We start from the raw sequence: 13617 nt of genomic DNA on the forward strand, positions 1-13617 counted from the left end.
CTACACAAAAATTCACCAATTTTGATAAGATTTTTTAAAATGCATGCTGTTATGACAGCTATCACGATACAATCTACCAAAATTGTTTCAAATGAAGTTAGAGACAACTAAGCACTACTAGAGCCATCTTACAGAAAAATCTGAACGAACCTTTTGGCCAACCCAATAAACACTGTTCTCCAGTTCATATACTTGCTTTTCACAGAGGCATGGGTTAGTTACTCTAAAAATACTTTACATGTATCCTAGGATTGAGCAAATAAACAAACATATTGTGAATAATTAAAAAAAAAAAAAGGAAAAGGATTGGATGTTTGAAATGGGCTGTATGGTACAGAGTAGGGAATGGTGCAAAAGGCATTAAACAGCAGAGCCCTGTGACCTACCCAGAAATCCACAAACCTCTGCTCTGGAAGTTAAGTTTCAATGACTCAAAAGAGTACTGGATGACAGGAAGGGAAGGCTGTTCCATGGGAACTGGGACTAAGGGAAGAGGTTATATATTTTTCTTTTCTTGGGGCCTGATCCTGGATCGTTGTACTGACTGGACCTCTGAAAGTTTCCTCTCCTTGGTATACTCCTCTATGAAGACAGCAGGAGCTCAGCTAAGGAGCACTAAAACTGTTGTTCTTTGAGGGTGGTTGCAAAGTAAGGACACTCCAGGAGAGAGAGAGCTCAAGAGGAGTAGGAAGAGACATAGTCAAAAGATAGGTGTCATCATGTAATACTCTGAGGGTGGAAGCAGCTATCCTTCTGGCAGGCAGCATAGCTTTGATCTTTGGCCAAACAACTGTGTCACTGACAAAGATTTGGGTCCAAGGGAAGTCAACTCACAGACAGAGGTCTGGGATCATTTGCTGTTTCACTTGGGCCATGACAATGACAACCCCAGTTACTTACTTTGCCTGCCCCCTGTCTTGTCTTCTATGAAATCAAGTGGTCATGGATAAGGTTTGGAGTGATGTTTCTTCAAGGAATGCCGCTTAGAGCATTTGAGAAAGGGCCCTTCCCATATTAAGCTGCATGTCACTTTATTGGTAATTGTGACTATTCTTCCAGGGATGCACTGTAGTGGGAATCTCTTTATTATGAAATAGTCTTCCCTAGGAACCTGATGATGTTCAGAGAACTAGAAGAAAAAGCAGGAAAGGTGTCCAATGTCCTGCTCAAACAAGAAAAATGGCATACTATTACGTTGAAGCAAAAGAAAGAATTATTTGTCAAGAAGTTCCCTGTTTATACACATCAAAATGGGAAACTAGTCTTGCTTTTATTCAGGATGACTGAGTATTCAGAGGATGACCTGGATTCTTTTGCGACAATCAGCACTTGCTCAGGGCAAAAGGGAATCCTGACCTTAGATGGCACTGTCTTTGGTATCAGGCCTATATACATTGAGCATATATGGTTTACAGCATATCTTTAAAATCAGGTGAGTCTTGTGTAATCCGTGGAGGTAAGCAAGAGGAGCTCTTAAGCACTTCACAATTTCCGAGCAAAACAGAACCTTCCTCAGCTCCTATGTCCTATATGTGGCCACTTCCCAAGTATGTACAAGTTGATTGTGGTTGACAATAAGTGATTCCAAATGTGGAATAATAATGTTACCAAGACCACAAAGATGTTAATAGATGTCCATGCTCTGGTCAACAGGTACGCGAAGGATATAATGTGAAAGCGGTGCTTACTGGTTTAGGGATATGGATAGAGAAAACCCTTGTGCAAATCTTCCTGAATTTGCAGGAAACACTTCAAAATTTTAAACACTGGAAAGACTGGAATCTCTTGAGAGGGGTGAAACATGATGCTGCTCATGTGATTATTGGCCAAATTCTTGGGAAGTCTGAGGGCCATGCAGTTCTCAGTGGTTACCTGCACTGCCAAGAATGAAACCATTGCTGCATCTTTCTTTCATGAAGATACACCACATTTCACAGCTTTCATAGCTCATGAGGTTGGCCATGACTTGGGAATGAAGCATGACCATGTGGCCTCCAAGTTCCATGGCCAGCACCTCTGTACTATGCATGACTTTATTACTGGAGATATGGGCTTCAGCAACTGCAGCTTCCACTATTTCCACCAGCTGTTGCATAAGCACAGAGAGGGCTGCTTATTTAATAGAACTGAGCTCCAAAGCTCCTTTTGAAAGCCATATTGTGGGAATAAGATATTAGACAAAGGAGAAGAATTTGACTACGGCAGTGTTCTTGACTGTCAAAAGGATCACTGTTGTCCGCCCTCATGCCAGCTGAGGAAGGGTTTAAATTATGCATTTGGATCTTGCTGCAAAAACCGCAAATCTCTAAAAGCAACCACAACTTGCCACCTCAGTGTGGATAAGTGTGACCTCCCAGAATACTGTAATGGCACCCCCAAGTGCTGCCACACGGATACCTACAAGCAAGATGGCACTCCTTGCAAGGAACAAGGTTATTGTTGCCAAGGCCGGGGTTGAAGCCTGGAGAATCTGTGTGTTAAAATCTTTGAAAGGGGCACAAAGGTTGCCCAGAAAAGTTGCTAACATTAATGAATACCAAGGGAGACAGGTTTGGAAACTGTGGCAGTGAATCTAAAGGGATATTTAAAGTCTTCAGCAAGTGCAAGGCCAGAGATGTAAAAAGTGGGAGGCTGCTATGAGAAAACATCCAAAGGCTCCCATGCATTGAAAAACATCAAACACCCAGTTCCCCATGCAGAACACGTGGTATTGGGGTGCAGAGATTTTTTTTTTTTTTTTGCAGTACGCGGGCCTCTCACTGTTGTGGCCTCTCCCGCTGCAGAGCACAGCCTCCTGACGTGCAGGCTCAGCGGCCATGGCTCATGAGCCCAGCCGCTCCGCGGCATGTGGGATCCTCCCGGGCCAGGGCACGAACCCGTGTCCCCTGCATCGGCAGGCCGACTCTCAACCACTGCGCCACCAGGGAAGCCCTGCAGAGATTTTTTGAAGCTACAGACTGGGCTGAGGAGGAGGAGGTGAAGGATGATACAACATATGGTTCAAGGAAGATCTGTATTAATCAAAGCTGCATCTGTATTAATCAAAGCTGTACTCCACTATGACCGTAAACTGGACAAGTCATGGAGTCATGGGAGGGGTATTTGCAGAAATTTTAAGAACTGCCACTGTATCTATGTCTATGCTCCTCCTACATGTGAATTCAAGGGTTACATAGTTTGAATAGTGGCCCTCCTACTCTCAGCATGACGAAGAGTTGATAATCCCAATCTTGCCTACCATTTTATTATTTTCCATTCCTACTATCTTTTTATTTGCCTACATCTATAGAATATCTAAGACCAGTGTCAATGCAAAAAATTCATCAGAGAAGCAAGATGAACAAACCTGACATACATTTGATAATTATCTTCTTTCTGATAATAAAGTCAAATATGAAGTGATACCGATAGGACATTTTAAGAATTGGACTCCTGAATTCTGGTGTCCCTCAAGGTCTACGGAAATGAGAATCTTGTTTCCATCTGTCTTTTTATATGCTGAATTCTTATTAGTTTTTAAATTAAAAGAAATTAAAGCAGCTCTCTAGGTAAGGCAATCTTTCTTGTTCTGTGCTACCCAGTAATCTGTACTATACATCTTAGGAGGCCTCAAGATATGTTCTTGACATAATGAAGTCAGGTTACCATCCATAGTAAGGCTGAAGCTCATGGCCTAAAACCTAAAGAACTATTATTGAGCTCCCTAACATTTCTACTGAGAACTCCTTTGGAAAGATCTCTGGAACTTACTTTTCAGAGTATACTGTCTAATGCACCATTATAATCTACTCTGTCAATTTCCTCTAATCTTAAGGATTTTGCCTTGCACTGATGAAGGGAATTTATCAGGTGAAAAGTATCTGATTATTAGTTCCAGATGTTTTAGTTGATTGTCATTCCAGTTTTTGTCCATTTGGCTCTCCCCTTTGTTTTGGCATCATAGTACCTGATGCCCTGGCCTCAGTTTGGCCTTGTTAATGACTTACCTGGAGAGACCAAACATCACTTGTTATGTGGCTAAAGAGGAAGAAACATTAAACATCCCTACCCATGAATGAGCCTCTTCAGTGTGGGAATCTTTTCTTTCCCCAAAGGTTAAATTCTACTTGTTAGTCATTCATTCATCTGTTCATTCATTTATTCAATACACATATATTTAGCACTTACAGCCAGATTGAACCATGTAAAATTGACATTAGACCATTTTCACCTACAAAAATGGCAAGTTCATATGGTTCAACCTAATTCTACGTCCAAGCACTATGAAACCTACCTTGAGTTTTTGCTTATAAAGGAGAGTTGAGAAGTTTTTGATTCAGAGTTTTAGTCCTAATTTCTCTTAAATCTTATTATCCACTGTAACTTCAAAAGACTGGCCTTAATTTTCTGGAGCAGGAAGGTTCCTATTGCTAAGGCCTAGAATGGCATGGAATATGTAAGAGACTAGGATGTGGTGTGTATGAGGATCCCACTATCACTTTTTTTTAATTAATTAATTTATTTTGGCTGCGTTGGGTCTTCATTGCTGCACGCAGGCTTTCTCTAGTTGCGGCGAGTGGGGGCTACTCTTCTTGCGGTGCACAGGCTTCTCATTGCGGTGGCTTCTCTTGTTGCGGAGCCCGGGCTCTAGGTCGTGCGGGCTTCAGCAGTTGTGGTTCACGGGCTCTAGAGCGCAGGCTCAGTAGTTGTGGCGCACACACTTAGGTGCTCCACAGCATGTGGGATCTTCCCCGACCAGGGCTCGAACCCGTGTCCCCTTCATTGGCAGGCAGATTCTTAACGACTGCGCCCCCTACTATCACTTTTTTTGGCAGCTTCTGTCCTTGCTTCTTCTGAGTTTCCAAAACTCTTCAAAGAATGTAAACCCAGGACTTTGTACAACCAAAAGGAGAGTAATAGCAATGTGAAGATCTGAGAAAGTTGTTGCATGCCACACTACTTCCCCCACAACCATGGAGTAGAGAGCCTAGAAAGACTTTATATAAATAATAACTTGGAATTTATTTTTTGTAGAACAGACTTAGACAAATCTAATATCTATTGAAATAGTATGAGTCTATCTCTTAGGTGGAAAGTGGCTTCATCTCCCTGAATAGTGACTTTACTTGTGAATCAGAGAATAATGATTAGATCCCACCCACTTCACCTAGAGTAGCTACTAACCATGGCACTACACTCCCTTTCACTTCCGTAGTTTAAAGCATGGTTAGAAAAGACTTAAGATGTTCTTCCCAAACATTCCTCCCAAACCATTAGTGTAGAATCATTCCAGTTCTGGATGTTCCAGTTTTACAGTTTCAAAGAATGGTGGAGGTGCTAGTAGCAAAAGCCATGGTAGACTCCAGTGGATCTAGGCCTCTGCTATAGAATCTCTTCTGTGAGCATAATAATGGTGTCTGGGTGTCTGCATCATGCCGAGCTTCTTGCTTTAGTTGGTAGAACTTGTACTGTGTCCAGCTGTACACTCCACAGTTGAGCAGACCCTGAGATGATGCTGTTAGAGCCTGGAGAAGATGAAGGGGTGATGGAGCCCATCCTTCAGATTTTCAGAGATGTGGGGAATAGTTTCCATTCCTCTTATTTATAAATCACTGTTATATTTATTCTATCTCAAAATCAAAATTTGGTGTCAGTTTTTAAAAAATATTTTTCTAGCTCTTCCTGAACTCACTCTTCACACCATACCTTGTTATGGATGACTGAGAGTTAGTCATATTTCTTAGTATATACATAAGGATAATGAAGTCGTTTCAATATCCCTCCTTATTGCCCCATTTCCCAGGTTAGGCTTGAAGAAACTGCCCTATCACCATAGTCAGATAGCCCAAAAAACCCTTCTTAAATCTGATAAAGGATGAAAAGAGAGAATCATTTTTTCTTTACTTCTCTCTCTCCATTCACCTAGAATAGCTAATTTATCCCATTCATTTCACTCTGGGTGAGAGAGAATCATGTCACTATCAGAGTTTCATAAGAACATTATCTGGTAGATCTTGTCTTTTGTTACTCATCCCTTAAAAGAAAACACATCAATGAAATGAAGTTGGCCTGAGATATACATGCTCTGGAATGCATGGCAGCACTTTCACAAAGGTATCTACCTCATCTGTGAGGAAATTTCCACATTCTTCATAACTGAATATAAATAATATATTTCTCTCTTACAATGCAGAAAGAAATACCCTAAGGGGAAAAATTGTGCTTACTGAATAATGGCAATGTAAGAGAACAGGATAAGAGAGTATAAGAACAGAAATGCTGGATGTTCAAGGTGTTACCTGGAGAACATAGAGGGCCATGTGAAGTTTGGTGTCCTGTGGCTTAGTCATCTTTATGATCATCAGAATGACAGCTGTGAAAACACAAAGTATAAATCTTGCTGCCAGCCCTGGCTGCCTGAGCATAATTTTTTTCAGTATACACGCCTAAGCATTGTGAGAATTATAGGCATAATGAAGACTAGCAGTGAGATTAACTAGTTATATAAACCACTAGCCTCAGATCTCCAACCGCTATTCCTCATTGATTAAACTTTGCAGATTATTAGAGTAGCAATGGTGGCAAGACATACTACAGGAACATCATAAGTTACAATTCTTAACTTCTTATGTTTACCAAGCCCTTTCATAAACATTATCCTATCTGATCCTTACACTTTAACTTTATGTAGTAGAAAGGGCAGGTGTTAATGTCTCTGAGTTCTGTCAGTACATTTCCTCTCATATCATCTCACATCTAATTCTCTTAATTTCTAAAACATAAGAAGATACGGGTGGAATGAAGGTAAATTTCACATGCTGGACAGAAATTTGTAGTCATCCTTCTTGGTGAGACTACTTTGCTTGACCACAATCTAATGGTTACCCTTTTCACTGCCCAAATCTTTCCATTAAGATACCCACCTGGGCCCCAGCAGCAAAAGAAGGCCACTGGGTAGAAGCGTACTCGCTGCTCCACAATGTGAATCACTGCCCACTGTTCACTCCCCAGAAAGCCAGTCGATTTCAGAAACTTCTTATAAAGTGTCTGGGCTTGAATGAGTAAGACCTAAACATGAGTATAGCGGTGAGTAGTCTGCCTAAGGCTTACTAAAACTTCCCAGGTCTAGCCTATCATTTTGGAGAGATCCTTCTCTTAGGATCTGACAGCAGGAAAGACCATCCTCCTGTCTGTACCATCTGAGACCAGGCTTTTTTTGAGAGAAAATTATCTCTAGCGTGATCTTTTGCTTGGCCAGGTAAATTGACAGATATTAGTCAAACTATATATGTTCAATACATAAACCTTACATCAACCCTCAGGCTTTCATTTTTCTCAATGAAGTTAATCACAATATGCATGGGAAGTTAAAACTAAGATATAACCAGATTCTCTTTTAAAACACTTTATTAAAGGTTGTGTTGCAGGGAGATCAGCTCGGTGCTTTGTGACCACCTAGAGGGGTGGGATAGGGAGGGTGGGAGGGAGACACAAGAGGGAGGAGATATGCGGATATATGTATATGGTGAATTACATATACAGTACAGCTGATTCACTTTGTTGTAAAGCAGAAACTAACACACCATTGTAAAGTAATTATACTCCAAAAAAGATGTTCAAACTAAATAAATAAAGGTTGTGTTATTAAGTGTTCTGTGCTTAATACCCCTAAAATAAATACTTTAGCACTGTGACAGAGCTTAAATTCTCAACTCCCAGAAAAAAAAGTTTTAGGAAGTCTCTTTTTGCACTTAGATGGAAAACAGATTGTTTTTCCCTTGCATTTGGGAGCAATTTGAATACGGTTTAGTTAATGAAATAAATATAAATCAGTTCAATGTCCTTTTTGTGGGGAGTAAATTAGGTAATAAAATCTGTCCAAATCTGAAACTTTTCCTAATAATCCAGATCCACTCTGTAAGTTAATAACCCAATTACTTAAGGTTAGCCATGTGGTTTCCTTTCCCCACAGACACAGGAATCATAAAGAGGCTTGAACTTATTTGAGAATATTTACATCTAGTAGAATCAGTTCGCCGTTTGCTGATTACAAAAGAATCAGAAGGCCAGTCCTGAATGCCCACTGAAGTCTGGGTTATTCTGAAGGAGCAAACAGGAATCCCTAGGGTGCCAGGTTTTGGGACACATGTCTCTCCTGTCAATCAGTTCTAAATGAAAACCATCAAGGCCATTTTAATATAAACTAGTCATTGTGCATTCTTTACAAAGTTGCTGATTTGATCTAAGCTATCTCCATAACTTATTTTTGAATTGTCAAAGAAAATTTTCCACAATTGTATTTCATTCACAGATGTTGGCTGTGTTAGCAAAAGGAAAAAAACTGTGGGATAAAGTTGGTCTGCAACCAGATAGTTTATAATTCCTGAACTAGCATATGAAAAGTGGAGAAAATGATACTGAAAAGTAGATATGACAAATAAAAAGGCATGTTCACTTGCTTACTGATTTTGTACTGGGCAGTTATATATATAAATAATGTATTGTCCCATGGATGATTACTTGTCCATCAGTCTGATGGTGTCAAATGAGTATTTAATAACTGTCTGAGTCACTCAGCACTTTAAACCCAGTTAGACATAGCATAAATGCAAATTTATAGTCAATAAAGAACTGAGAAAAGAAAACTCTTTAATTATTTGGAAAATTAAAACAGAGAAGATGTCCTGTGTTCCAGAGTATCATACTTTATAAAGAATATACCTGACATGTACTAGTTTTCTGGTCTGGTCCTCCATGAGGATCCACAGGAACACATTATTTCTAGAGTGAGCATAATTCTCGCATAATGAATATAGGCTCCTTTCCCCACTCATCATTTGATCTTGGGAAGTCCGAAAGACTGAGGTAGTAATTAAATTAAATTAATTGATAATTAAATTATCAATATCTACTAGACACTTTCTTAGTTCTAGGACTATAAGAAGTGCCTCTCCGCCCCATCTTTCCCAGGCCTGGGTATACTGCCCCATCCCACCCAACCGCCCCCCCTCTCCATAAAGCCATACCACAATGGTGAGGAGGCTGAGTAGAAAGCTGGCCAGGAAAATGATAAGCCCATAAAAATAAAGTGTGCTACAGACTGATATGTTGGCAGAAGGCAGGACTTTAGCCATGGCTGTTGGTGGTGAGTACATCAGGATACACCTAGGAAGAGAACCAATGGTCAGGAATGTTGCTACAGGTATAAGACCAGAGAGATACCTATTTGGTGCAACAAAAGTTAATGAGTATGTAATTTAACTTATCATTTAGCTAAGCCTTGCCCATAATACCTTATTCCTTCTCACTGACACATAATCATCTAGTCATTTTGTGTTGTATTTCTGCTTATATATTTTTGGCCTTGACTGTACAACTTGTCCAAAGCCCATTTCAAATACAAGCACCTTGGCCAGAATGTATGTACAAAGTCTTCCTCCATCTTTTTTTTTTTTTTTGTGGTACGCGGGCCTCTCACTGCTGTGGCCTCTCCCATTGCAGAGCACGGGCTCTGGGCATGCAGGCTCAGCGGCCATGGCTCACAGGCCCAGCCGCTCTGCGGAATGTGGGATCTTCCCGGACCGGGGCACGAACCCGCCTCCCCTGCGTCGGCAGGCGGACTCTCAACCACTGCGCCACCAGGGAAGCCTATTTCCTCCATCTTTGTTTATAGAAAAGAACAGGTGTAGTCTATTATAAAAATGATAGGTTTGGTCCTTACTTACCTGTGGCTCTGGCTGAAGTTGCGGAAACATTCACTGGCATTGCCCAAACAGAATACAGGTATCATCAATAGTAGAGGTATCAGGCTGGGAGGAAAAAAACTTATCACCCTAATATTCAAACTTTTTTTATGCCATTTTCCCTTTGCAAAATATTCTCCTGTCCTTCCAACTCCATCACCCCACCAGCTCTCCGCAAATACATATACATTTAATTCCTTCAAGAAAAGTACCTCAAAAACTTTAAGTATACCTTCTTTTCAAGTTCCTGGGGAAGTGGAGTGGGAAATGTATTTTATACCTAGGTTAATAAACCCTAACAGAGTTTCACAGAGAGTCTCTGGGAGCTGTATGATCAGATTAAAAATCCAAGTGGGTAATCGTGAAATGAAAAAGCTACCAAGGAGCTCTGTGATCAGTCTGTTTCACTTTTCATGGTGACCAGTAATAACTTCATTCTCATCAGCTCCTTCCTGAGAGCTTCTCCAAAGCACAGCTTTAATCAACCAGTTATTTATGCAGCTAAATATATCCAGATTCCTAATAGAGGAAAAGATCTAGGAGTAAAAGGTATAAAGTCTAAAACCAACTCAATGTGACTACCACTTTAGGTGAGATCCAGATCCTTTCTGAGCTTAATAACTTTAAGAGTCTCACCCAATGTTATAAAGGTGAAGAAGATCTTGAAAACCACCTACTACAACTTTTCATGATATATGAAAAGGAATTAGAAGTCAAAAGACTTAAAGGGAAATATTTATTGAAGGTCATACAGAGTTAATGGCAGAATTGCGACTAAAACCCAATCTGAAACTTCAAATTGCTTGCCTATTTTACCTGGGAAAATGGAATCAATGATCACACATTTGTTGTTTCTTACTTAGTAAAGCTCTGTGAGGACTCAGGAGTGACAGAATCAATGGAAATAAGGGCATTGTCCTCCTATTTGTTCCTACCTAGACCCAAGACTAACAAGAGTCTACACCTTGCTAGGAAGGAAAGCAAAACTCTTACCTTGACAAAATGATGGCTATTTGACTAACTCGACAGGTATAACCTATAACCTATGAAAAGAATAAATGTGAGTAATGTCTTAGGATATTGCCAATCATATTACAATAAATACCAGATCATCACTTACCATTTGATAGTACAAAAATTCCCAACAGCAGGTTTACTTCAGTTAAGCAATATTTGATATAAAATTCAATGAAATAGGGGGCTTCCCTGGTGGTGCAGTGGTTAAGAATCCGCCTGCCAATGCAGGGGACATGAATTCGAGCCCTGGTCCAGGAAGATCCCACATGTCACGGAGCAACTAAGCCCGTGCGCTACAACTACTGAGTCTGCGCTCTAGAGCCCGCGAGCCACAACTACTGAAGCCCGTGTGCCTAGAGCCCGTGCTCCGCAACAAGAGAAGACACCGCAATGAGAAGCCTGAGCGCTGCAGCGAAGAGTAGCCCGCGTGCAGCAACGAAGACCCAATGCAGCCAAAAATAAATAAATTTATTTTTTAAAATTCAATGAAATAAATAGCTCCTTAGCACTGAAGATAACAGAATTTTATCTGTATTACTATATTCTAAAAAATACACCACAAGCCACAAAGAGGGCCTGTAGAAAGTAGCTTAATATAAGATTTGGATACCACAACAAATTCTCTTAAGAAGAAAGGCAAATATGAAATCACACCATAATCCTTCATCTTCTAATAATAGTTCAATCCTCTCCTCTTTTAGATCAAAGGAGGTGTAGACTTTTCAGATCATATGGGTGGAGTAAAAGTCTATGTATAAGATGACCAGCAGAAACCATTATAGGCCAGTTTCAGTATAATAGGGCAGAGTCAAAAAAGCCCTTTGAATATAAGACCTATCTAGAAGAAAGAACATTTCAAAAATTCCCAGTTGCATTAGACACTGTAAAACAACTTACAGAAGAATGGCCCATATCCCCTAGGAGTTTATGGAGAAAGATTTTGAAGAGAACGTCTTAATATAATAGAAAACAAAATTTTTTCTATTGGATTGGCCAAAAAGCTCCTTCGGTTTTTAAGTAAAAATAAAATACACATTTTTCATTTTCACCAGGAACTTTATTGAACAACGTATTCACCATTTTGTTCCACTACCTTCTGCCATTTTCCAGGCAACTTCATAATTCCATCTTCCCCAAACTGTTTAACCTTTTTGAGCAAAGAACTGTTCCAGGTACCTTTTACAGTCTTCCAGGGAATTGAAATTTTTTCCATTAAGAGAATTTTGTAAAGACCGAAACAAATAGAAATCCAAAGGTGCAATGTCTGGTGAATATGGCAGATGAATCAGAACTTCCCAGCCAAGCTGCAACAGTTTTTGCGAGGTCATCAAAGAAACATGCAGTCTTGCGTTACCATGATGGAAAATTATGCGTTTTCTGTTGACTAATTCCGGATGATTTTCCTCAAGCGCTGCTTTCAGTTGTTCTAATTGGGAGCAGTACTTGTTGGAATTAATCGTTTGGTTTTCTGGAAGGAGCTCATAAAAGAGGATTCCCTTCCAATCCCACCATATACACAACATCACCTTTGGATGAAGACTGGCCTTTGGTGTGGTTGGTGGTGGTTCATTTCGTTTGCCCCACAATCTCTTCCATTCCACATTATTGTACAGTATCCACTTTTCATCGCCTGTCACAATTTGTTTTAAAAACAAAATGTTTTCGTTACGTTTAAGTAGAGAATCGCATGCAGAAATACAGTCAAGAAGGTTTTTTTCACTTAACTTCTGTGGAACCCAAACCTCAACGCGATTAACATAACCAAGCTGGTGCAGATGATTTTCAACACTTGATTTGGATATTTTGAGTATGTTGGCTATCTCCTACGTGATATAATGTTGATTGTTCTCAATTAATGTCTCAATTTGATCGTTATCAACTTCAACTGGTCTATCCAACCATGGAGCATTGTCCACCGAGAAACCTCCAGCACGAACTCCGCAAACCACTTTCGACACGTTCGATCAGTCACAGTACCTTCTCCATACACTGCACAAATCTTTTTTGCACTGCGTTTTTACCTTTCTTGAAATAATAAAGCATAGTATGCCGAAAATGTTGCGTTTTTTCTTCCATCTTCAATATTAAAATGGCTACACAAAAACTCACCAACTTTGATCAATTATTTTAAAATGCATGCCGATATTGCTGTCACAATACAATCTAACGAAATTGCTTCAAATGAACTTAAAGACAACTAAGCACTATTAGAGCCATCTTACAGAAAAAGCCAAATAACCTTTTTGGCCAATCCAATATTTTAAGGCAGAGATCATATTATATTCTGGAATGCCATTGTTAGGGATCAATAAGGATTAAGTGAGCAATTAATCAATAATCAGAGGTGGGGGCTTCTGTGGTGGCGCAGTGGTTGAGGGTCCGCCTGCCGATGCAGGGGACACGGGTTTGTGCCCCGGTCCGGGAGGATCCCACATGCTGCAGAGCGGCTGGGCCCGTGAGCCATGACCGCTGAGCCTGCGCGTCCGGAGCCTGTGCTCCGCAACGGGAGAGGCCGCGGCAGTGAGAGGCCCGTGTACCGCAAAAAAAAAAAAAAAATCAGAGGTGGGTAACTGATTTTCCCTAAGAACTTTGGATCAGGAATAGCAAATGATTTAAAGTAGAACAGCCAGTGTCGACTTCAGGTAAAATGGGAAATCAGTAAAACTAGTCTTTGGTGACCTCTCCCACTCACGTTTCTTCTTCTCTTTTTATTCTATCTTCTATCCATCATCACGTGGCTATCCTGTGTTTAACTGCTGTTCTTATCCACTGTCAATGAATCTCTGGTAAAAAGCTTACTAGTAATAGTTTAGGGCCGAAGTCTTCCTGGGGTATTTAAAAGAGAACTCAAAAATGAAAAACAAATCTTCAAGGCTCC

General features: G+C 40.3%; 1 protein-coding gene across 1 annotated transcript in view; it reads right to left on the minus strand.

Moving 5' to 3' along the window:
• Window positions 1-5297: 5297 nt before the first annotated feature.
• TMEM116 (transmembrane protein 116) overlaps window positions 5298-13617 on the minus strand; it is a 74817-nt gene continuing 66497 nt past the window's right edge. Inside the window, exons 5-10 of the mRNA XM_065889521.1 lie at window positions 10716-10765; window positions 9705-9788; window positions 9006-9144; window positions 6903-7047; window positions 6279-6352; window positions 5298-5504 (exon numbers count right to left, since the gene is read on the minus strand). Of these exons, the coding sequence (XP_065745593.1) occupies window positions 5298-5504; window positions 6279-6352; window positions 6903-7047; window positions 9006-9144; window positions 9705-9788; window positions 10716-10765 (699 nt within the window). The remainder of the gene's footprint in view (window positions 5505-6278; window positions 6353-6902; window positions 7048-9005; window positions 9145-9704; window positions 9789-10715; window positions 10766-13617) is intronic.

Source organism: Phocoena phocoena, chromosome 13, assembly GCF_963924675.1.
Source record: "Phocoena phocoena chromosome 13, mPhoPho1.1, whole genome shotgun sequence".
NCBI lineage: Eukaryota > Metazoa > Chordata > Mammalia > Artiodactyla > Phocoenidae > Phocoena > Phocoena phocoena.